General features: G+C 44.7%; 6 protein-coding genes and 1 long non-coding RNA gene across 7 annotated transcripts; 2 read left to right on the top strand and 5 right to left on the bottom strand.

The window, feature by feature from the left end:
• Window positions 1-5,742: 5,742 nt before the first annotated feature.
• Window positions 5,743-7,385, top strand: LOC9656481. The gene is made up of 5 exons (XM_024672219.1): window positions 5,743-5,970; window positions 6,024-6,550; window positions 6,599-6,703; window positions 6,765-6,934; window positions 6,983-7,385. Exons 1-5 carry the CDS (start codon window positions 5,744-5,746, stop codon window positions 7,316-7,318), a joined length of 1,365 nt encoding a protein of 454 aa, XP_024527987.1. The 5' UTR covers window position 5,743; the 3' UTR covers window positions 7,319-7,385.
• A 3,613-nt stretch (window positions 7,386-10,998) lies between these two features.
• LOC9656479 (adrenodoxin-like protein 2, mitochondrial) lies at window positions 10,999-12,018 on the bottom strand. Its single transcript, XM_002960045.2, has 6 exons — window positions 11,835-12,018; window positions 11,706-11,776; window positions 11,549-11,655; window positions 11,434-11,483; window positions 11,297-11,379; window positions 10,999-11,238 (listed from the first exon to the last, which is right to left on the bottom strand). The coding sequence occupies exons 1-6, from the start codon at window positions 11,967-11,969 to the stop codon at window positions 11,124-11,126; spliced, it is 561 nt and encodes a 186-aa protein (XP_002960091.2). The 5' UTR covers window positions 11,970-12,018; the 3' UTR covers window positions 10,999-11,123.
• Window positions 12,019-12,109: 91 nt separating this feature from the next.
• Window positions 12,110-12,617, bottom strand: LOC112345465. The gene is made up of 3 exons (XR_002992055.1): window positions 12,540-12,617; window positions 12,373-12,491; window positions 12,110-12,307 (listed from the first exon to the last, which is right to left on the bottom strand). It is a non-coding gene; the product is annotated as an uncharacterized LOC112345465 (long non-coding RNA).
• Window positions 12,510-13,857, top strand: LOC112345457 (protein NDH-DEPENDENT CYCLIC ELECTRON FLOW 5-like). The gene is made up of 3 exons (XM_024672244.1): window positions 12,510-12,966; window positions 13,018-13,473; window positions 13,527-13,857. Exons 1-3 carry the CDS (start codon window positions 12,553-12,555, stop codon window positions 13,719-13,721), a joined length of 1,065 nt encoding a protein of 354 aa, XP_024528012.1. The 5' UTR covers window positions 12,510-12,552; the 3' UTR covers window positions 13,722-13,857.
• Window positions 13,559-15,011, bottom strand: LOC9656253 (3-oxo-Delta(4,5)-steroid 5-beta-reductase). The gene is made up of 2 exons (XM_002960044.2): window positions 13,739-15,011; window positions 13,559-13,671 (listed from the first exon to the last, which is right to left on the bottom strand). The coding sequence occupies exon 1, from the start codon at window positions 14,980-14,982 to the stop codon at window positions 13,750-13,752; it is 1,233 nt and encodes a 410-aa protein (XP_002960090.2). The 5' UTR covers window positions 14,983-15,011; the 3' UTR covers window positions 13,559-13,671; window positions 13,739-13,749.
• Window positions 14,982-16,406, bottom strand: LOC9656252. The gene has a single exon (XM_002960043.1). The coding sequence runs from the start codon at window positions 16,404-16,406 to the stop codon at window positions 14,982-14,984; it is 1,425 nt and encodes a 474-aa protein (XP_002960089.1).
• A 68-nt stretch (window positions 16,407-16,474) lies between these two features.
• LOC9633273 (F-box/LRR-repeat protein 3) lies at window positions 16,475-19,355 on the bottom strand. Its single transcript, XM_002960042.2, has 7 exons — window positions 18,304-19,355; window positions 18,062-18,187; window positions 17,905-18,009; window positions 17,456-17,849; window positions 17,271-17,400; window positions 16,916-17,210; window positions 16,475-16,837 (listed from the first exon to the last, which is right to left on the bottom strand). The coding sequence occupies exons 1-7, from the start codon at window positions 18,946-18,948 to the stop codon at window positions 16,559-16,561; spliced, it is 1,974 nt and encodes a 657-aa protein (XP_002960088.1). The 5' UTR covers window positions 18,949-19,355; the 3' UTR covers window positions 16,475-16,558.
• Window positions 19,356-23,519: the final 4,164 nt, after the last annotated feature.

Raw genomic sequence — 23,519 nt, 5'->3', positions numbered from 1 at the left:
GTACAAAGTAATCAAACTAAGTTGGAACCTGCATCCCGTCCAGTTGTAAGGAATGCCTGTTACGTTGGCATGGAGAGCTTGTTGGACGTCCTGTTTGTTGAAGTAGGCCTCAACGTAGTCATCCCCACAAGGATCATACCGGATTGGTGTATCATGGCTGTTCTCGATAGAGGTGAAATGGTAGCTGTGAAGAAGCTGTGTTCTGGTGGTATTGATCGGAAGTACAAATCCTCGGGAGAATGAAACATGCTCACTTGGTACCTGTTCTTGGTTACTGCCTGGACAGAACAGACCTGCTTCTCATTACAAGTACCTCACAAACGGAAGCCTCCTGCACTGCCGAGAAGAACAACAAGCTGGCTGGCTGTTCCATGAAACCTCTCGACTATTGCTCGCGGAGCTGCCCAAGCCATAAGTTTTCTCCACCATGAGTGTTTCCCTCCTATTGTCCACTCTTGGACCAGGACTTTTCTGCTCACACCAGACTAAGCGCAATCCGAAGCTCCAGCTCGTTCTCGTTCTCTGCAGCGAGTTCTCGAGCCCATCTAGAAACCTGCAGATCGATCAGGACGTGAGCTTCGTTTTGCTGCTAATCCCTGTGAATCGAACGTACCTTGGAGATGTTAAGCAATAGGTCCCGGGTCCTGCTATTTGTCAGTAAGTGTATAACTCGCCAGCGATTTCTGCTCCTAGCTTATTAAAACTTAAACACCATACTGTTGTATTGCAGCTGGGAGGTCAGATCAGTGCTTTCAAGTTCTTGCACCCTTTGTTCCAGAAAATCTTTCACCTGAAAAGCTTTCAAGTTTATGGTTTATCAGACTAAGAAAGCATACAAAGATCACCTGAAAAAGATCAGATTGTTCCAATAATTTTTTATCCCGCAATATAATAATTTTATATATATGGTGACTGCGAGGAACCCCATTGGTACCACTCGAGCCTGTGTTCCCCGCTGATTCCTGAAGTTGCTCGTAAGCTCCTGTAAATCCATATCCCACACTATTCCCGATCCTTAGCCCTCCCACTTGTTGGTGTCAGCGGTTTCTCTTTCAGTTGCATCCCCCAAGTTTATAACAGCGCTCCGTGAATATGGTTTTCATTCCATACATGATTTTTTTTATTCACTTAGCTCTCAGAAAAAACATATAGTGTGAATGTTTTCAACCATCTAACATGTTTTTTGAAACTAGAAATGAATCTATATATAATATAGGATTTTCTGAAGCATATTATGAGTTTTTACTGAAGTTAACACATGATTCTGTCAAGCATTATTCTAAAAATGGAATACAAATTACAATATGGTTTTCCATTCCAATGCTCGTCATAGTTTAAATTTCATTTCCTTAACCTGCGGTTTAAGTCGTTATCTCCTTAGCAAACTCGCAGCATCTCGACAATGTCAATAAAGGTGTCATCAATCTTTTGAGGTTGACCCCAGAAGTTGTCTTTTCCATCTCTGCTACTTAACTTGTGTAAGCTCCAAATCTCTGCCAACTTGTGTTGCACAAACACCAAGCTCTTCAAGTTGCCCCTAGAAATTGTTTTGCATATCTCCACCAAGAACTTAATCCAGTTGCCACGTTTGAGATGATTCCCCAGCGAATTCGCCACACAGAACCCTGCCCGGCTCTCATCTTGTCCATGCTGGCTCCTCCATCGCTGCTGGAAGCTTTGGCTTTTCTTTTCCGTGGGGCGATGTGGGCACTATCTTGCCACTCAGGGTTTGCATGGCCGTGCCCTAAAAGCGGTAAGATTGGCAATTTGGCACTAGAAGGTTGTGAGGCTCCCTACAATTTTTGCTCCCTCACTTGCTGGGCCATGAGCTTGAAAGCCCTCTTGTTTTTTTGTCTTCACGACCACCGAACTTATTTCGTTAACCATACATCTAAAAGGTCCATTTAGTGTTAATCATTAATTTATCTAAAAGGTTACAGACTAATCATCATCTAACAAGGCTTGGTAGGTAAGAAATTTCCTAATGTTTGCTGAGCCGATGAGATAGCTTGTGTGCTTATTAAGGTGAGACAGGAATTTAACACGTGTTTAGGGCACACTTGCAAGTGAGAACTCAGTAGTCCACCCTCGCACAAATATCAGGTGTTAGGCACACACTGTGATTTATTTATCCACAGAGTGCCTTCTATGTGCCAATTTGCCCCAGAAAACCAAAACGAGATGGCACAAGCAGATGGAACAGCAGTAGCAACTTAGTGTGATGCTTGGATAAGATGATCACATCATCCGCAATCCAAAGTTCCCTCAATTTAGAGCAATTCAGGGTGCATGCTCGGGCTCTTCCAAAGGTGGATCTTTGCCCCTATATGATAAGGTAGAGAGTTGGAGCCAAGTAATCAGGAGGATGAGTATCCATTGAGGAGCCCAACCAGGAGGCTGCAGTAAGTTCTCATAATCATGCATGTGACCTACACTAATGCAGATGAAGAGGCACATCTGGGCAATTGATATCTGGTTTGTCAACACCTAAAACTTTGAGAAATTTAAAGACATATGGTCTAAATGGTTTCACTTTTTTCTTTCTCTTTTTCTCAAGATGCTAAGTGAGGAAACTTTTCATGTGTCTAGAAGATCTTGGCAGAAGTTGTAAGTAGGAGTAAGGTTGTTAAGCCTTGCATTCTTGAACTAAGAGTTAATGTTCTCTTGGATGGAATTTTTCCACAAATTATCTTGGATTTATTGATCATTTTATTTGAAAATCATTCTAATTTTTTTCAAGATATTTTAAACTAGTGTTGGAGTTGAGTTAGATAGAGTTTAGAGTTAGTAAAAAAAATAGTTATTGCACTTTTCTAAAAATATGACTTTTGTATATTTTGTAGTGTTGTGTTTGATGGTAGATTGCACCTTGCATTTGGTTTACACTCTAAATATGTTCTATGCTCTCATTAATTTGACTTTGTCTTGGTGGCACACCTTGGTTGCATATGGTGATGTCCAACTTAATTGTTTATGGTTGACATATTAATACTCTTACTATAATCTTGTTCTTTAGGAGGTTGTATACCTATATAAATCCATATAATGGTTTTCATTTTTTAGTTTCAATTGGGTGTTGGTCATTTATAACTATTAGTTCTTTTATGATGTAGATTAGTTGATAGGCCTATTATTGCTCAATCAGATTTGAATAATCATTTAATCCATATTTATTTATGTTCCTATATATTGTTATCTAATTATAAGCATGTTTTAAACACTTCTGCATTATATTGGGCTATGAGAATTGGAAGTTGGTTAAGTTTTACATTAAAACTGAGTCACTGTTCTCTTGGATGGGAATTTTATCACAAATCTTATGGTTTATCTATTGTTCAAAACTTATTCTATTTTCCCAACCATTGCAAACTAGTGAAGGGGTGGAGTTGACTCTTGGACTTTAATAAATAATTTGTTAACCTAAAAGAGATATTAAGTTTTTAGGGCTAAGACAATTTCTAGAGTTAGTGGAAAAGTGGGTGTTGCATTTTTTAGAAAGATGACCCTTATGTATTCTGTAATTTTGATTTATTCTTAGGCTTACACTTTGGCCAATTATAGTGATGTCTAGCTTTATTATTTATGGTTGAGATAGCTTTATTATTATGGCTAATTTAGAATAATTAGCCCAGCAAGTGTGTTTTAGCAGGACAGAAGCCTGTGCTCGTGAACTGTATATGGCAAGCTTATTAAGGTAGTATACATGGCACCTCATTGTTCCTAGGTTTAGGGTTTTGTGTTCTTTTGCTTGCGACTTGTGTGCCTTACATTTTTTTTATGGTTGTGGATTTCCTCTAAGCATCTACAATGCAGCAGCAAAGGGCTGACAAATTGAAGGCATCATAACATAGTTCTCTAGATTTGTAGGGCTCTTGGCTTGGATTTCTTATAGATCACTCAAATTTCAGCTAGGATCTAGTGCTAAAGTTGTTGCAAGATCCATTGCACAACTGATGATCTTGCAGGGAGAATGGTGGGTTTTGCAAGGAAACTTGACTCTATTTTGCCATATAGTACATGTTTTGAGCCATGTGGGATGGGCACTATATGTTCTAAAGAATATGTATTTCCATGTAGATGATAGTGATCGGGCTATAAAATTATTGCATATAACTTGATTCAACCCAATAGTTGCCAATGGCCGATTAGCTTAATAAGCAAGCCACTTTATTAAGTTTGTATACTATATAAATCCATATAATAGTCTTTCTTTTTAGTTTTAGCTGAGTATTAATCATTCATAACTATAAACTAGGGAGTTTGGCAATATCCCTTTATTCAGTGGCTCAAGCCTTGAAACTTAGGTTCTACTTCATTATTCTTGGCCCACATGTCCAAGGGTTTAAATTCCCTATTAATCTTATAGGGTAAAAGGTGAAAATTATCTATGCTACAATTATCTTTTGTAAGTTACTTAGTATGCTTCTTAAGATGTTTAGATTTGTTAATTGATAATTTAGTATCTCTAAGATATTTTTGTCTATGACTTTGATATTGTTTATTATATTGATCTTAGTACAGGAAAATTAACTTTAGCTAGTGAAATATTTAATTATTATTATAGATTAGTTATATAACCCACCTCTCTTTCAATATTCCTATTTTTTATTCAAAGAGGTATGTTCATGTAAACAACTCTAGTCTATCTAAACTAGGGCCTTTATCTTCTTTCTATATATCACTTGTAAACAATGCATATCATTTTTGTAAAACCAAGGTGACACCTAAAGTAGCAAGGGTGGTTAACTTTGTTAATTATTTCCTACAACCAAATGGTGTTTAAGAGTTAATGCATTTTGCATTACAAAGAGAGATTACTTTATAATTCATTTAAGTTGGTGCATTTTTCACAAAGTGTGAACATTATCTTCGTAATAGTAATCTATGCTAAAGTGTCTTGATCATATACTAAATAGAGAACATAATGGGATTAATGGCTGGAAAGGAAATAATAATAGTCAAGGAACACTACCGCTTCTAAAGTTTATAGCATGTTCACTCCTTGCTAAAGAAATAAAATGAAAGCCTTTAAAAGAGACTATTGTTGAGTCACTCTTGTGGATGAATTTTTTTTTGATCTTGCAATGCACAACTTAACCTAGCCATAAGGTGGTTGAGCATGCATAGGCAGCCATGGCAGCCACAATGCTGGAAGCCCGGCCATGCCAGCCATGCTACTAGAGGCCTAGCTATTGCACCCTGCTAGTGCTTAAGAGGATTATATGGCATCTATATTAATTTATATTTTATTTCAGTTTTATAATAGCGCTCCACATAAAAAATGATATTCTATTCTAGTTCTGTACATTTAGTATGCCATAACATTATCTATATTAAAATCTATATTATTGAAAAGTATACTATATTCTAATTTTAGAATAATGCTTAACAGAATTAGTCTAGTTTAGCGCTCCACAATGTTGTCATTCTATGTACAGCCACTTCTTGTATGGAATCACAAGTACGGCTAGAATTGCTTGGTCCTGGCATCGTTTTTCAAGTAAGAATCTCCGCAGAAAACTGCTGCACTGAAGTCAGGCAAGCACTCTTCATAAAATTTAAAAAGAAATAAAAATCAAATAAAAACAACAGGAATCCAGCGTGGCGTGAAGGACATCATCTAACACATGGACAAAATTGAACGAGCTGAATGAAGATGGCGAGTTGAGGCTTGTGCAAGTCAATTCTGTGTCTACGCTTTAATAAATAAATCAATTTCCTAGGGTTTGTGCGAGGCGAAGAGATGGCGGCGAGGAAGCATGTGTGGGGGGTGACGGATCCTTTTCGTTTTCCGCCGAGCGAGTTCAACTTTGGGGTGCTCCAGGCTGTGGAGCCGTTCCTGAATATCCACCGCCACCAGGCGGCTGTTTCTCAGCTCCCCTTCGACAGGTTCAAGGGCGGGAAGATGAACGCGGATGCGCTCGATGCCTGCCTTCACCTGATCAGCGCATCCATGGCAGATTTCGAGAGGTGAGTTCTTTCATCCCTGCTCGCAACCCCCAGGTTAACCTTGACCTGTGCAGATCGTACAACGAACGCATCACAGAGCTCAACTTCCGACCCAGGCATTTGGAATTGATTCGTCAGGTTGAAAAATTCACCACGCCAACTGATGCAGAGTACAATTCCTCTTTTCTAGAGTCCATTGCAGATGGTGACGAAGATGAACTGGATCAGAAGGGCTTTGTCATTCTCCTTTCCGGGGAGAACGATGCCTTGGAGGAAGTTGAAGCCATCTTGCACGAGGACAGTAACGCATCGGGAAGCGACAGCTCAAGCTCGGACGGAAGTCATCTCGACACGGAAGCACCTCCTCAGGGTCCTTACGATGTGGCAGATACTGGCCGGACCGACGGGAGAGCGTTTGTGTTCAATGAAGGGCCTCGCAAGCGAACAGAGTGTGAGGTGGAACGGCTTCGCCTGTCGGCACAGCGATGTGCCTTTATCAGCGAGTTCAAGCCCAACGAGACGTGGGAAGCAATTGCCCAGGCTGCAGCTTGTGCTCGCCCTGAAGTCAGGTGCAACTTGTCGAACAGACACTACAAACCAAGTACTTTTTTTTTTCATGTTTTCATTCATTTTTTTTCTTTTCATGCAGTGTACTTGTTGGCCCTCTCCAAGCACAAGTTCACGTATGCAATTCTGAAAGCTGAAGGTCAAATATTGGCGGGTGGTAACAAAGTCTCGGACAGCGCGTATTCGGGTTTCGTTGTGTTTTTTCGTTTTTCATGTTCCGAATTCTTACCCGCGTCTTTTGGTTACAGATTTTGTGGAGACGACTCGACCATCAGGACAGGCTCCAACTTCAAAGGCTGTCATTGACAGGATGTTTGCTCTTGGGACCAAGTTTCTGCGTGAAAACTACCGGGAGAAATCGGGTGCAAAATACTTGAAGCGGCCGTTCATCGTGGGAGACTTGTACATTGCTCCAGAGGTGAGGAGGCTTTACTTGACACGGCTCATAATCTGCTCGTTGGTGTAGTGGTATCCACTTCCGAGTAATGAAGTTGACGGTGGCTTTTTTTCGTCCGGGGCAAAAAAGTTTTATGAAGGGCTGCTTCGAATTGCTATAGGGGACGTGGTGCTGAGGTACACGCAGTATGACCTTCTCAAAGCCGCTGGAATTCGGATGGCGCAGAGCTTGAAGCAGGGCGCTCGAGGGGGGGCGAACATACACAGGGTCGTGATGCTTGACAGCATGCTCCAAATGATTGCCCTGGCTTGTCTCGGAGGAAATCATTACGTTGAGCCTGACCCGTCAAAGAGGAGGCGCCTGTCACACGAAGAAGACGAGAAACTGTTAGCATTTGATAAATAGCTAGATAGAGTGGCTCTTTGTTTTAGTATAATTTCTTTTTAAGTTTGTCGATAAAACTTGTCTAGGTTCTCAAGAGTATTCATCCATCAACTTCTCGAGGCTCTCCTCGTATTGTTGTATCTGCAACAATCTTGCCCCGTTTGTAGAGAAAAGAAAGAGAGACCTGAATAAATAATATAGGTGTAGTTTTACATTAAACACGAGACAAAGGTAAATCAAGCTTCCCTTTCTTTTGTACTTTATAAATCACTAGTAAACTGCCGCACACCTCCTTAAATATAACATCTCTATTCAATGAAATTTTGCATAGTGAAGACAGATCCATGTTTAGTAATGCTTGCTAAGTCTAAGTATAAAATCTAAAGTAGCACAAAATCCATTTCCATCTCAACCAGTGAACCTGTGACTATCATGAAAAGTGAGTTGTGATATGGCCGTACAGTTATTCAAGCTCGAGAATGGGTGGATAGAGATGCAAGGGCCGACCCTAGAACAAAACAATCTGCCTTTGGGGAACTTAATCTTTACAAAAAAAAGAAGTATTTTCTATATAATATAAATCGATTTGTTTTCTCTTATCTTGGAATGAATGTGAGTAGTTTCTGCCAACCACAAGCAGAAAAGGCAAGAGTCTCTCAAAACACATAAATATGTACCTTGGCAGCTGCCCTGGCTTGCAGCAATATATCATTGTCTTTTCCCAGGCGAGCCAACATGAACTCCAAGTGTGTTCCTGACAGCCTTTTCCCGAGTCGTTATAGGGTGCGCACTAGCCTTTGTCAAGGTATCCATCGGAGATTAAGTATGTTGTAGACAAGGACCCTGCAAGGTAATGAGGCATTGTTTTCTGATGTTCTTAAGGTTTTATGTTTCTAGTGATGGAGGCATGAAGAGAAAGCTTGATAATAAGGACATTAAAGAAAAGATGTTAGCTTGTTTCAGTCGGTGCGAGGTGAAGTTGCAAAAGTTTATCCTATGCATCAATTATATGCCACTCTGTATTTGGTACCTCTATTAACTTTCTTTTTGTGAATGCTTAAACTTTAGCAATGATTGCATTTAACATTGGCAAGCACAAAATCTTTCAGGACACTGGATAACTTTGAAAAGAATCTAAAAAAAACTCTGAGAAGTAAATAACTAAGATTGCGTCATGGAGAAAATTTTATAAAGCTGGCATCTGTTTTCAGTGAGAGAAGGCTAACCTTGTGATTAGCCTTCTGTCATAACTCCAAGGTTTTTAAAAGGAGGGCCATCACATGTGAGAAGGCAACCAAAACAAGCTACCATCTTCTCTTTAATGTCCTTTCTCTTCACGCCTCCATCACTAGAAACATAAACCTTAAGAGCATCAGAAAACAGCACTCAACCTCCCACTCCGGAGATAGCTGCTAGCACCGGTTGCCACTTTCGATCCCACCCTGCTCCACTCTACCTTGTGATTAGCCTTCTCTCGCTGTTGAGCTCATAACTCCAAGTTTTTCCAAAGGAGTGAAGGAGTTCCTTTAAAACTATAAGTATGTGAAACACAACTGTACATCTGTGCAATTTCAACATAGACTTTTAGACTTTGTTAGCTTCCTGGTTTATTTATTACTAGCATCTGATTTCAGCGCCATCATCTTGTCTCTTTAGCCAACTTGAATCTGATTGAGACTTGCTAAGAGGTTCTTCAATCTAATTCAGGTGAGCGATGGCAACGATTGATGAGTGATGAGCAATTGGCATTGGTCCTCTCTCTAGCAAACGTAAGACGCTGGGCGGTTGGCAAAGCCTTCCACCACCAAACACCAGTTCCTTGTTTTAAGAGTTGTTCACTTCCGTCCAGGTTGTTGCTTTGATCGTTAGAGTCCAGAGCACAAAAGCCCTCACCTTTTCAAATCCTACTCTCTTCACTGCCAGATCCTCTCAGCGCAATTTGCCTTGCACACTGAAATATCTAAAATTTTCCACCAGAGCGCCTAACCATGCAAAGCGAGTGCTTTGAGATCTCACCACCATCATGGAAAAGACCCTGGTGACGCTCCAGCCAACTTCTTCCATCCCGGATTGTGCACTTGAGCCCTTGGCTGCCACCCTATCAATGCTGAACCGTGCTGGCAATCACAACGCTGACATAGCGCATGTTTCACAAATTCCAGCTCCCAGAAATACAAAAGTGTAATAGAAATTGTCTAATGGCATCAAATGTGGCTGAGGAGAGGGAATATGTCGAGCATTGCATTCCAGGATGCCATGTCCATCGCTTAGCGAAACATGGACAATCATGAAAGATACCAAAGCTACTCTAGTAGAGCTTTATAGTCTAAACATAGTAAGGTTTGTGCTGGGAGTTTTAGATGGATGATATCTTCTAACACAATTGTAAATGTTAATAGAATAGAGGAAGAATATGTTTAGATGTTTGCCCCACATGGAAATTTGACACCTTTGGCAAGTAAAATAATATTTTCTAATACTGATAATTAATTTCCTTATGAACAAGCATTCCTTTCTCAAACAACAAAACATCAAATACGAATTTGAGTTCAACTAAGGAAAGTTTTTACATTGCATTTTCAGACAAGATTGCATAACACACATACAATACAAGCACACATTGAAAATGTTAACACATTCAACAATAGAGATAAAAAAACTATTTCTAAATAACAAGGGAAACCATTACAAGGTAATCATAGGAAACCTTCTTATGGGTGTCTAGACTTTCAGAAAGGCATATCTACTGCTGCAAATATTTGATTTACTTCTACCTCGATTAGTACAAAATGGATTTTACAGACATGAGGATTGTGCAAGCAACTTTTCAAGGAAACAAACATGTTACATCATTAGCCATGCAAAATGAGAGGTGGTTTAAATAATGAAAGTCCTTTCTGTGCATTCTTAATTAAGTATTACGTTATTCTAAATAATAGTATTTTATAGAAGTTTTTGTTATTATTAAAATAATATTCTATGAATATTCCATGACCGGGCTTAAGAAATACACTGTTATTTAGCAGGTCCCAGTTGCTCCTCAATTGTGTATGGTGCTATGTAAGAGCTTGGGCCATATCACATCACCAAATGGGGACTCTTCGCTAGGAACAAAGAAGGATAATTAAGTTTTCAAGTTTTCTCTTTTCTCGTGTTTTTGCTTTGCATACAGTTGCAAATGTCTTGTTTTTGGAGTCCCCCACAGGAGTTGGCTTCTCTGACCCCAGTACTAGCATCACTTTGAGGTTTCCAGGAGATAACACAGGTAATGTTTCAGTACTGGACATTGCTACTGTACAGCCAGGGGTTCTTATATGTCTCTTGAGAGATGGTTGGAGCAGACAAGAACAGAGATTTCTACATCACTGGTGAAAGTTATGCGGTCGCTATTCGTCATGAGCTACTTAGGCAGTCCTTTTGTTCTCACCGCGAGTGTGAACAGTGGAGACGTCGACTCGGTTGCTTCACGATACTCACTCAAACTTAACATTAGTAAACCATGGTATCCATGGTAGAAGAGGTAGCATTTGGAGCTCTCAAACTTTTCGTTCATATCTTGTATCGTCTCTTCACCATTTACCATGGGCTGACATTTGTGACGGTCCGAGGTGCTAGTACCATTGTTCCAACCCGGCCGTGCCTTCACGCTCATCAAATCCTTTGTGGCTCGAAAGCCAATGCCATCGTGAGAGTAAGCTAGCTGCATAATTCTTGGTTTTATTTTATAACCAAACTGTGATGGCTCAAAACCTCACAAAGTGAGAGTAAATTCGCTTACCAAGGCATCTCTGTTGAGTTCATTAATTATGGCTCTAGCAGATCGCCGCTAATGAGGCTTTGGAACGTGTCCATCTACAGCGAAGTTCCTGGTGGCCGGCGGAAGAGCCAGACGCATCCCATCCAGCTCTGGTTTGGCGATGATTTGGCAGCCAAGACGTGATCTGGAACACCAGAGGTAAAGTCTTCTTTCTTTCTCGTCCTCATTGAAGTGGAACTTACGTCTCTGTGAGCCCGAACGCCAGGTCGAGCATATCGTTCTCTTCGTCGGATGGCTCTGGCAACTTCTGGTAGAGCTCCTCGTCCTGACGATCGAAAGAAACTTAGCGCGACAAGAAAGCGACGATCTGGAACTATACCATGAAGATTACGTGACAAGTCGAGCAGGCTAGAGATCCCTCGCAAGCCCCTGACACAAATCCGAGGTAACTATGCTCAATCCATTGCTAGAGCAGAAAAGAGAAAGAGGTTTACCTTCCAGCTCGATCTCGTTCTCGTGAGCAGCTTCTAGCATCGACATTCCAACGGGAACTTGGATCGATTTCTCGCTGCCATTCTTGTCCACAAAGGTCACAGAGATCCTGGAAGAAGAGAGAATCAAATCACGAGAAGTTCGTACCCAAGAGCTTACTTTGGTTTGTCTGGTTCACTGGCGGCACTGGGTGATGAGAATGCGCGCGATCGGAGACGACTGGACCACGGCTGGCAAATTTTCCAATCCCATCACAAGAAACCTAGCCTCCACTTCTTGCTTCGTTACCTGGGGCGGACGCCTAGAACCTAGATCATGCTCCTGTGGCGCGGATGATCGGTGGCACCACCAAAGAGGCGATTCACGACGCAAATGCGAGCAGCGCTGTGCCAAGCTCCTCCTCGCGGCAGCACTCAGCGACATCCCAAAGTGTACGGGCCAAGATTAGGCGTACGATATGGTCCATTTTACGCTATTCACGGTCTTCGTGCAAATGAAAGTATACATCCCAGGAAAGGTGTTAAAGCCTAGTTTCATTTTGTATTTAGTCAGCTGGTCATTAGTTACTTGCTAAAGTATTTTTTCTATTTCCTTCGGCAATTTCTTGTAGCAACATTAAGTTAGTGGGATACAGGAATATAAGTTGCTCAGTTTTAGCCATTGTGTTCCTTGTTTGTGCCTCATATTGTCTCTAATTCTTGAACAGCACTCGCTAAGAGAAGTCCCCCGTTCTTCACTCTCATCCATTTCCTTCGGAATTTCTACACACAGGAAACCAGATCATGGGTTAACACTCAAATGGATAGTTTTTGAAAAGAGCACTAACTTGCATCCGCTAATGGAAGCAGGCAGGCTTGGGATCGGGTAACGACCTCCAGAAACGTTGTTCAAGCCCCACATGAACAACGGAATGGATTCAAGAAGCCCGGCATCAATAACTCACCCCTTTTAAAAAAACCCTAATTCATGAAAAAGAAAAACCCAAGAACATACCCGCAAATATCTCATGGAGATTGCTGGTAAGAGCGCCATAGGCTTGAGTCCACTGAAATGGGAACGAATGGAGCGGGCGGAGCTACTGCAAGAGCGATTTGGCTGCAAGGAGCTGGAATTCGAGAGAAGCGATGGAATCGTTGAGGCACGGCTCAAGCTCGCCTGTGGCTCCGCCGCCACGATAGCACTGCCGCAAGGCGTGGTTACATCCTACAAACCGATAATGTGGCACGAATCTCAGGAAGAAGTCCTCCACTCCAAGAGATTTCCACTGCAAGGGGGCTGCTGCGCCTACAAAGGAGGAATCCGCGCGTCAGTGGCAAGAATCCCAGAAGTAGAAGATGGTGAAGAAACCAAGCGCGCAAACAATCCTCCATTGTCATGGATCGTCAATGGAGTCTCAAGAGCTCCCAACAAATGGGTCAAGGTAGAGAGAAGTTCCACTATGGATCTAGATTTTTTTCTTTTTATGTTTTAGATCACACTGGGCTCTGGCCTGCCAAATCTCAAGCTCAAGAACAGCGTCACGCTCTCCAAGCAGCAGCTTCAATCCACCTTGTCGATCGAAAACACTGGCAAAGTTCCCTGCTGCTTCCACGCATCCATCGCCACTGCGGTCGAGATTGGCGACTTGGCTGGAGCTTACGCGATGGGCCTGCTGGGAACCAACTTCCTGTCCCTGGGAGACGAATCCATCGCCGAAAACACCACCGCTGGCGAAGAGCAGGGCCCCCGGATCTTTGAGAAACTTGCAGTGCTGCTCAGTGGAGGATCGTACAAGCGCCCGGAGAGAGAATCCCAGCAAGGCGACGAGAGCTTTGTCGGCAAAGATGGTCGGCTCTGGCACCGCCACTGCTCCGAGATGGCTCCACTAGCACCTGGAATGAATCGCCTCTACTTCATGTCCTCGATGCCGTGGACGCTGCTAGATCGAGTAAGTTGACGATCGATCTTCTCAACACTTGAATGCTTGTTTTTGACTGCCAGGGAAAGCGCCGCTCGTTCACCTTCCAGAAATCGGGACTGAGGTATCTGAACCTCTCCAATCCGGGGCCAGAGTCGCAGGAGGAAGACTGGAAAAAGTTTGTGCTGCTAGGCCCAACTTCGGGTGAAAAGCCGCTGTGCGTAGAGCCTGGACAGACTTGGATCACTGAGCAAGTCATCGAAAACACTGGCATCTAAGAAACTTGACAGCGTACCCCTCTTCTTGTTACGGGATGATCCGAGCTGCCCGCATTCGATCGATCACTCGTGTCAGTGACGCTTCCGTGTCTCTGCTGCCGTTGAATCCAAACTCCCGGCATTTGCTATTGCTGCTCACCAGACGAAATGGAAAGTTGAAGGCTTCGTCTAAAATCCTCGCCACCTTCCTCAAGTTGGTCGTTGCGTGCAACCTGTTGGATCTCGTCATCTCCTCCCACACTTCTTGCTTGTCTCGCAATATCTCCTCCATGCTCGTCGGGGAGCCACTGTAGACAGGCACTTGGAGATCAAACTTGAGCGCCACCGCGTGCCACAGCTCCTTCCACGTAACCAGGTCCCCGTTTGTCACGTTGAAGGCCTGGTTCTTGGCTCTGGCGTCTGTCGCCGCCCAGATCTGTTGCTCAGCAATAAGCTCCGCGTCCGAAACGTCCGTCTTGCACTCCCACGCCTCCGAGTGTCCAGGAAAGACAAACGGTAGCCCCTGCTGCTTGCAAATGCTGGCATAGACCGCTACCGCATGAACTAGGTTGATGAGGTTCCTGGGAGCGAATCCAAAGATGACACTGGGCCGGTGGATCGACCAAGTGAGACCCTTCTTCTTCTTTGCAGCGTCGTAGACAATGTCCTCGAGAGTGTAGTAGAAGTTTGGAACACCAAGCCGGGGGCCGTCCTCGACGAAAGGGAGCTCTCCATGATCTATCTTCCCCCACAGGCTCTGCGGGCCGATGTAGTGCTTGGAACCAGTCTGGAGACAGATGTGTTCCAGCTGCTTGGCGTTGAGAAGCAGCGCGTCCAGAGCATTCGAAAGCATGCTTCCATTTGCCTCGCAGTTGCCTTGTTCCTCACCGTCGCTCTTGTGGACCCAGACCACCCAGAAGAGATGTGTCACGTCTGTCAGCCTCGACACCTTGCGGAGTGTATCACTTCTATCCAGCAAGTCACACTCGATGTACTCCACCCCTGTATTCACAAACCAGCTCGGCCTCGGCCGTCGAGCAAGGCCATAGACCTTCCACTGGGACTTCGGCAGCAGCTCTAGTAGACTGTTACCAACGAGTCCAGTTGCTCCAGCCACCAAAGCTACCTTTTGTTCTACCATATTCTCCTCCTGCGTAATTAATTTCCTTCTCACCCTCCTGTGAATCCTCCTTTTATCGCCTTCCAACGAATTATTGCGGACACCTGTTCCTTCCGAAATAGACCACTTGTCGATCACCTCTGAATCCACGCAATACAGCATTAGTTCAAGCGCCTCCTTTTCCTGCTATGTAAGACTTCCGAGTCACCACCACCCGAGGTGCTCCCTTCCTCGGACTCTCGGGGTCTAGCAACGGAGCTAACACTGTTTGAGCGCTCAATTGTCTCCGCTGTGGCAATGACAGCGTCGCTCGGTTGGGCGCTGACACCCACAGTTGCTGTTAACGCCACGGCTTCTCTTGCAGTGTCATGGAACCTCGCAGCCATGGACGCCGCTTGCCGACGGTGCGACTCAATCGTCTCCACCAAGCTCGCCAACCTCGCTCGGATAGCATTCACACGTTCCTCAGTATCGGCGCGGCTGGCCGAGAGCTGCCGCACGTAGTCATCCTGGAAAGTCGCAGCTCGTGCCTCAAACTCTCCCACAGTAAACTCGACCGGTTGAGTGCTCGCCGCTGTGGTCGTCATCGATGGCGTCCGGTAGTGTTCTCTTCGCTCGGACATGCGCCGCCGGAAGCGCGACGACATGTTGTCGTGCAACAAGCGCACCACCCTGCTCATCCGGAGCATCTCGTTCAAGTTGATCCGGTCTTGCTCGGCGTCCCGATCCTCCACTGGCACTGCTGTTGTCTCAGCTTCCACTCTCTGCCGCAAGCTATCCACCCTTCGAGCGTGAGGGCGAGGAGGAACTCGAGCTTCGTCGTCTTGCACGCTAAGTTCCTGTCGAGCCGACGACGAACTCCCTCTCCCATAGATCGGGATGATCGAATTCTCGCCAACCGAGCCTTTGCAAACCGGGCACTCCTCGTTCTCCGAGTGCACGTAGAGCCACTGGTGCAAGCAACTCCAGCAGAAGAGGTGCCCACACACCGTCACCACGGGCTCCACTGCCATATCCAAGCACACGTTACACTCAAAGTTCTCGTTCCCGCCACGCTTGACCACTCCGGTCTCGTCCTTGGAGGAGTCGTCCTCGCTTTCTTTCGCGGGTGCCTTGTCCTTGGAAGTATCTTGCTGTGGTTGCTGCTGCTGTTGCTGCGGGCTTCGCGAATCGTGAAAAAGCCTCCTAGATCTCTCCTCCAGCCCGGCCACACTCACCAGCGAAGGGCCGCGAGTCGAGTAACGCCTGAAGCGATGGTGCCGGATGGGAGGACGCATCGAATGCTCCACAGCCGGACGTATTCTAGCCTCAGAATCGCTGTCTGGATGAAGATCCAGGAACACGCCATGGATCCCAGGGCCAAAACGCGGCAAAATCCTGCGCTGGAGATTCCCACCCTGATTTTGGCCCCCTTCCCGTGGCTGTTGCTGCTGCTGCCGCTCCTCCTCCTCAATCCCTGGCCCTAGCCGCAGGAAATCGGCAGTGGCCGGAGGCGCCAGATGCAAATTCAGGTCAATCCTCGCGGAAATCCCATTCCCTTCCGCCATCTCTACATCTGCTCCAGCAACCACTACGAAGCTCGGCATCTCACCGCCGCGACTAGACTCACACACCTTTGATCCCCAGCGCGCGCTCGAGCTCGCGCGTCCCTAAGAACCCTAAAATCCGAGGGTTTCTTTGCCCTGTACGTTTAACACCCCCTTTAAAACTTAAATACAAAGAAATAAAGGAATTTCTCTCAGTGAGGCTCGAGGGCATCGTCTTCTTCCAAGGCTTTGTCCATCCATCGAATTCGGCAGCCCCGCGATTCCATCTCTTCCGCGATCCCGGGAGGGAGGAGTGTTCTCAAATACGATGGAAGCTTGACGTTCTTCAAGCTCTTGCAATTCTGGAGCACTGTCACGAAGCAATCCACTGTGACGTTCTTGAGGTGGACGAGCCGGACGCTTTGCAAGCAGCTGAGCCGGGGAAGGCTCAGCAATCCCGCCTTTGAGATCGGGCAATACGAGATGTTCATCTGGTAAGAAAAAAACCACCAAAGTTAGGATCATAGCAATGTGAAAGATGAAAGTTTTGTGAATCTCTTATTACGTACCATTCGGAGGCCGGGGCAAAAGAAGGACAAGGCCGAGACTCCAGCGTTCCCGATCTGGGAGCAGCGCTTTATATCGATCTCCGTGAGCCTCTTGCAGCCCGATGCCATCACGGCCAGGCCTGTCGACGAAACAAGCACGCAGCCGCGGAGCTCGAGGCGTTGCAGCTCTCTCAGCTGCGACAGCGATTGCAACGAGCAGTCTGTGATCTTGCTACAATACGAAAGATCCAAAAGCTTGAGTTTCGGACACCCGGAAGCAATTGCTGCCACTCCAGCGTCACCTATACCTTTGGACCTGTTGAAGAAACCACCAAGACTTGTTACAAAACCGACTCACAAGTGAAGTTACTGCTACCTGTAGAAGTCAAGCTCTCGAAGGTTACAACACCTGGCACCAATGTGAGCAACGCCTTTGTCTGTGATGGTGGAGCAAAATCCCAGCTTGAGGGACCTCAGTGCCGTGCACTTGGAAATATACTTGAGGCCTGAAAGCGAATCAATCAGTACTCGAGTCAATCGGCTCGAAATGATCAAACGTACCGGTATCACTCATGTTGCACTCGGTGAAATCGAGTTCTTCGAGACGAGGACAGCCTTCGCCGAGACCACACAGCCCATCCTCGGTGATGAGGCTGCACGACTCCATTTTCAAGCTCTCGAGACCCTTGCAGTCCTTGGAGATCCGGCACAGAGACGCGTCCGTCAGCTCCCGGCAGCACGTCAGGTTGAGCTTGTGAAGAGCAGTGCATCCTTGAGCAACAGCAGCTATGCCTCTGTCCGTTACACCTCTACACTTGCTTAAGCTGAGCTCCTTGAGCTGCTTACAACCCCTGGCGATGAAAGGGAGACCGTTGCGAGCAATCTCACACCCGTCCAAGACAATTGATTGCAGGTGATCAAACTTTTGAAAGGTGGCCAGTAGATCGTCCGTGATCTGAGCTCACAGGGGTCAATTTCTACATGTACGAGTAGATAACGTTGAGACTTACGATAGAGCAGTAGGAAAGTGTAAGCTGTTCCAAGGAGAGGTGACTGGTGGCCAGAGCTGCGAGACCTGCGTCACTGACATTGGAGCATCGAGAAACATCCAGCTTCTGAAAGGAGAGAAGTCGTTTACATCGGAGAAAAAGAGCACTCCTGACGTACCAGCAACGATCTGCAGCTCCTTTTCAACGATCTCAATCCTCCATCGTCAACATTGTTGCAAGAAACCAGATTCAGAACCTCCAGCGAGTGCAAAGTCGCTATGGATGCCAGGCCTTCGTCGGTCACCTTCACGGAACAACAAAAGCAAAAGCTCAGACCACCAAGTCAAACCAAAGACGAGAAAACCAGGACAAATGGCGATCTGCTAGAATCACGCCAAAGCAAAGAGAAAAGAGACTCACCTCGGTGTACGAGAGATCCAGTGTTCTTAGCTGCTTGCAATTCACGGCAACGAGAGCAATGCCAATGTCCGTGATCCCCAAGCACCCCTTGAGCGTGAGAAGCTTGAGCATCTTACAGCCAGCGGCCAAGCAGCCCAACCCAATGTCTGTGATGGAGTGGCAGCCCGTGAGGCGGAGAGCCTGGAGATTGGAGATTTGCGCGAGCGCAAGCACGTCCGAGTCCTTGAGATTGGAGCAGTAGCTCAGGTCCACGTCGGTGAGGGAGGCACAGCAGGATCGCGCCAGCAGCCCCAGCCCAGCGCTGGTAAAACCCCCAACTCGCGACAGGTTGATCGAGGCGAGACGATTTCCCGCGATCTGCCCTACGAGCGCCAGATTCTCGTCCACCAGCTGGATGCAATGCGACAGATCCAGATGCTCCAGCCGCGAGTACCTGTGGAGGATCCCTTCGAGAACTTCGTGGCGCATGAGCTGGATCCGGTTCCTGGTGCTGGCCTCGAGGCGCAGGAAGTGCTTGCAGCTGAGGCACCACGCCTGGCGGTCGAATCGATCCTCAAGGCGCTCCAGGATCTGGAGCAGAATATTGTCGTCCAGGAGGTCGATGACACTGTCGCCGCTGTTCTTGCTCATCTTCCGATCCGCCATGGGCGATTACCCCAAGAAATTCACCGCTCCAAATCCGCGATAACGGTCCACATAAACACTCCACCTGTTCTTCCTTGCTCCTCCAGTACTGCGCGAATTCGATTGGCCTACACTGCGACTCGTCAAGATCATCGGCCAAGTACGAATGCCTCCCCTGGATCACGCGCGCGCCTTGATCCGTGCGTCGGTGGCCTCCGCCAGCAAATCCCTAAGCTCCAATCCATGCCATGGCCGGGCCACCGGCGCCTAGATCTAGAGCAGCGCAAGTGGCGAGCGAGCGAGTACCCTCCCTGACGGTCCTGGCGGTGTCGATAGGTATTCCACCAGGAAGAGAGAGAGAGAGAGAGGAGCTAGGTCATCGATTAATCCCTCTCTCGCACTCCCGCATAGCTAGTACCAGCGAAGATCAAGAATCAAGAAAGGTAAATAAAAAAGCCCCACAATGCGTGTTGGCCGCAATTCCAGTGATTGTTTAATCCCTTGATAAGATGGTACGTACAGTACGTTGAAGGTGTACCTTCCCGCATGGTGGCCGTGCCGTCCAGCTTGGACCGCCGTCATGTGATACGCCCTCCCTGGATGGGAAGGTGACAAATTGGAAATTATCATAATAGTTTACCCCAGCTGACGCAATCCCAGCCGTTCATTTTGGTAGACGTTTCAAACTTCTTTTTCTCTCGGTGATTATCTTGACACCTTTGATTCAATGCCTGTGAACCTTCGCTCAAGATTCGGGCGAAAACAATGTTTTGCAACGCGAGAGAAAAACGTTAAAGCTGACGTTACAAGGGCATGTACTTCCATTGCCAGTATTTAATCTTTACTGCTCACACACTGAATAAGATGATCGAATCTAAACTATTGGAAACGATATCGCGGCAAATTAGTCAATAAAATCATATGTGGAGCGTATAACTTAAGATGGATCGTGGCCGGCCAAGTCAAAAGGCCTTTGAAATTCTTTTTCCGGAGGGAGGTGGTACCTCAAAGTACTTCACAGCTTTGAAATTCTTTTTCCGGAGGGAGGTGGTACCTTTCAAAGTACTTCACATGCGTGTAAAACGCAAGGGGGCCGCGTGGCATGACGCATATAGTGACCATTGCTGGCCATGGGACCGCGTCCACTCGAATATTCGACGGGTCCATGAAACCAGATCGATCGCTGGCATTTGATCAAAACCAATCGTCGACGAGATGAAGTTGTGCTCCACAAAGAAGTGCGAAAATTCGTCTAGATGCCGATTCTGGAATATTCCAAGCAATCAAGTTACTTAGTGGCAAGCACTCAAACAATATGCCTTTGAGCATGGCAGGCCACAAGATTCAAATCTGGATTGGCTTGTAGCATCTTATTTTAGATGCTTTTTTATGAAGATGATTTTATTTCAATCTATGAAAAACATTAAGGAATAGTTTGAAACAATAAAGAATTTGTTGATTTTAATGTTACACTTGCAAGGTCCATTTGCTTTCTCCTTTTTTTTTTTTTCCTTTCAGAATCAATCTTTATAGTGCTCTACATTATTTCTGAGGTGACAAAGAATAGGTTAAACAAATAAATTAAATTATCATTGTAAATAAATTATTATGTATATAATATATTTTCTTTTCTAAATGGAAAGTTATTATAAGAATATCTACATTAATAACGAATTTAAAAGTATATAGCATTTATGTCATAATATTTTGTTTTGTCATTTATTTGTGTCATTATCTGTTTTTCATTACAATAATTAATATATATTTATTATAGCTTTTAAATAATAAAATTTATACTATAAAAATTTTATGAATCTTTTATTGTAACATAAATCATATTTGTGAGTGCATGGAATATGGAAAAGGAATACAGAAAATGTACATATCAATTAACCCAAAAACTTTAATTTATATATAAGAGCAAGTTGTCTAAATTGAAAAGAATATAATAATTACCAAAATCCCACTATACTAATATTCGTAGCCATATACTTAGACTTCACATCATCCCCTCCTTTCGGAATAATAGAAAACCATCAAGGCTCTTTTATAGATAGGCTAGGATCTAGTGGAACATTAGGAAGAGGTATTGGTGGATCTATAAATGGTCTTAATTGTTCTTAATCTTTTTGTGCAAATTGTTTCAATTGTTATATATACATAATTTGTAAAGGATCACTCTATTGAATGTCATGCCAAACCTCATAAACTTGTGGTCCAACTTGCCACAACACTTAATATAGTCTTTTCCACTGAGCAAGGAGCCCTTTAGATAAATTACATATTATAAGATGGGGAAAATATACTAACACTAAGTTATTTATTTTGTACTCCACGAACGATGATGGGTTGTAGTGATGTTGTTATCCCACTTGTATATAGCCTAGGTGTTTAGTAGATTCTACTCGAACAAGTGGAAGAATGCTTGTCAAATATTAATCTTATGACCTAGCATCGATAGCTCGTTGCAATCATAAAAGTCAACCCAGCTCCTTTGGTAATATTGGATTATGACTATATAAAAGTTTATATGGTGAATCACTAACAAAACTTTGCACCCCTGTGACATATGCATATGAAAGAGATAGCAAATAACCATCTCAATTCTAATGTTGAAAGTTCATATACTTCATGATCATCCCTTTGAATGTCCGAACGAGCCGTTCCACCAAACCGTTTGATTGTGGATAATAAACACTTATGAAAGTGTGGTATATCCCTAACCAAGATGTCAAAACATGAAATGCCTCAACCATAAATGCAGAACCATTAGCTGAAAGAATCCACTCCGGACAAAAATGCTAAAACACTACTCAATTGAAGAGGAAATATCTAACAGCAGTTGCCGTTAGCAAGAGCACCAACTTCCATCTAACAAGTCAAGTAGTTAGAAGCAATAATAATATACTCATTGCCAACAGTCGATTGTGGAAAAAGTCCCATAAGATAAAACGCTACCAACTCAAATGGACAAGAAATTGCAATTGACTCCAACCGTCCTTCCATAGCACTAGAGGGAGTATTACAAGCTTGGCACCAAATGCAATTATGCATATATTAGATAACATCATGTTGCATCTTTGGCAAATAGAAAGACCCACATAGCTTCTCGATCAATTATGCACATATTAGATAACATCATGTTGCATCTTTGGCAAATAAAAAGACCTACATAGCTTCTCGATCATATGATGATGTCCTATATGCCCATTGTAAGCTCTTGAGTTTGGACTTCCCGGGAGGTCACCCAGCCCAGTACTATTCAAACCCAAGGACGCTTAACCCCAAATATCCCAAGACCCTTAACCAATTGGAAAAGGGGGTGCACTCTTATTTATGGGCCCTTTCCCTCTATATTTGAACCCCATTGACCGTCTCTCAAATCGTTCCCTTTAGTTGCTTACAATCCACCACGCTTCCCTGTAAGTTCACGCCCTCGTGAACGGAAGCTGAGAGCCGCAACTCTCCCAAGAGCCCCGCTCTCTTGACACCCTACCCCTCGGGAGCAAACTGGACCAGCCAGATGTCAATCAACATGTGGTGTGATTCCCTTAGCCAACCAACAGAGTCGGACCCGAGACCGCTCTGATACCAAATGTAGACTCCTAAGTTCCTTCAAGTCTGGTTCCTGGACCTCGCCCTTCCTAGGGGCTTGGGCCTTCCCTTCGGGATGGAAGTGGGGGGGTAGAGGTACCCATACCGGGCCGTTAGGCCACGGTGTTTCGCCCCGACGTCCCAAAGCAAGTGCTGCACCCAAGGCTTGGGATTTAGAGGGTCCCATGATCAAGTCTTGTGGTACCTTGGGGTGTTAGGAATCTGGAGGCTTGGTGTGCTTGGCTGCTTGTGCCTGCGGAGAGTGTAGCCGAACCTTAAGTTCAGTCTAACCCGGGGAGGGGGATTGGGAGAGATTTGGGAATCCGTAGATGGATGGCTAACACTTCGTTGCTCGTGCAGTGAGTAGCTGAAACCAAGTAGGACCAAGTAAGAGCTGGTACCATAGGCGAGAACCTTGGCGAGGGAACTTAGCACAAGCCAAGGCAGAGTTGGTCGGATAGTCGAGGTAAACTTGCAAATTGGAAAGGAAAAATTTGTGGCTTACACCCATCTAGAACAAGAAAATCATAATATGTATGAAGAAACTGTGAAATAAAGATTGAAGGCACCACCAACCATAAATAATCATCAAGATCCGTCCCTATAAAATAAAGAAGGCTGTTTTCAAGGTGATATTGAGAATGTAAATGTTGGAATGGCAAGTCATTAGCAAGTGATGCAAGATTCTTAAACCCTTTTCGAAGCATTTGAATCCATAGCTCAAACTTTTAAGCCTCACAAACCTCATCAAGAGAAGGTAAATCTTGTTCTGTACCTTGTAAACACTGAATATCAAGTACAGCAACTACCAGTGGTATAGAATCCTCATTTAGAAAATCCATAGATACTAGAATAACAAGCTCATTAGAAACATGAAAAGAGAGCAAAGAAGGAAAAGGAGCTCGAGAAAGGGCATCAGTATTACTTATAGAACTCCCTGGGTGATGAACAACATCAAAATTATATATCTGAAGCTTCAAATCCCATTGAACAGTACG

Source organism: Selaginella moellendorffii, unplaced genomic scaffold (assembly GCF_000143415.4).
Source record: "Selaginella moellendorffii unplaced genomic scaffold, v1.0 SELMOscaffold_0, whole genome shotgun sequence".
Lineage (NCBI taxonomy): Eukaryota > Viridiplantae > Streptophyta > Lycopodiopsida > Selaginellales > Selaginellaceae > Selaginella > Selaginella moellendorffii.
This window is presented reverse-complemented; position numbering and strand designations above follow the sequence as displayed.

Excerpts from the sequence above, each read along its gene's own strand:
- LOC9656481 (XM_024672219.1), top strand. The coding sequence starts at position 5,744 with ATGGCGGCGAGGAAGCATGTGTGGGGGGTGACGGATCCTTTTCGTTTT. Across the intron at positions 5,971-6,023 it reads TCCATGGCAGATTTCGAGAG|ATCGTACAACGAACGCATCA; the intron begins GTGAGTTCTTTC and ends TGACCTGTGCAG. Across the intron at positions 6,704-6,764 it reads CTCGGACAGCGCGTATTCGG|ATTTTGTGGAGACGACTCGA; the intron begins GTTTCGTTGTGT and ends TTTTGGTTACAG.
- LOC9656252 (XM_002960043.1), bottom strand. The coding sequence starts at position 16,406 with ATGCCGAGCTTCGTAGTGGTTGCTGGAGCAGATGTAGAGATGGCGGAA.
- LOC9633273 (XM_002960042.2), bottom strand. The coding sequence starts at position 18,948 with ATGGCGGATCGGAAGATGAGCAAGAACAGCGGCGACAGTGTCATCGAC. Across the intron at positions 17,850-17,904 it reads CACTTTCCTACTGCTCTATC|ATCACGGACGATCTACTGGC; the intron begins GTAAGTCTCAAC and ends CTGTGAGCTCAG. Across the intron at positions 17,401-17,455 it reads GTGCAACATGAGTGATACCG|GCCTCAAGTATATTTCCAAG; the intron begins GTACGTTTGATC and ends ATTCGCTTTCAG.
- LOC112345457 (XM_024672244.1), top strand. The coding sequence starts at position 12,553 with ATGGAGATTGCTGGTAAGAGCGCCATAGGCTTGAGTCCACTGAAATGG. Across the intron at positions 12,967-13,017 it reads CTCCCAACAAATGGGTCAAG|ATCACACTGGGCTCTGGCCT; the intron begins GTAGAGAGAAGT and ends TTTATGTTTTAG. Across the intron at positions 13,474-13,526 it reads CGTGGACGCTGCTAGATCGA|GGAAAGCGCCGCTCGTTCAC; the intron begins GTAAGTTGACGA and ends TTTGACTGCCAG.
- LOC9656253 (XM_002960044.2), bottom strand. The coding sequence starts at position 14,982 with ATGCTGTATTGCGTGGATTCAGAGGTGATCGACAAGTGGTCTATTTCG.
- LOC9656479 (XM_002960045.2), bottom strand. The coding sequence starts at position 11,969 with ATGTCGCTGAGTGCTGCCGCGAGGAGGAGCTTGGCACAGCGCTGCTCG. Across the intron at positions 11,656-11,705 it reads AGTGAACCAGACAAACCAAA|GATCTCTGTGACCTTTGTGG; the intron begins GTAAGCTCTTGG and ends CTCTTCTTCCAG. Across the intron at positions 11,239-11,296 it reads GCGTTCGGGCTCACAGAGAC|ATCACGTCTTGGCTGCCAAA; the intron begins GTAAGTTCCACT and ends CTGGTGTTCCAG.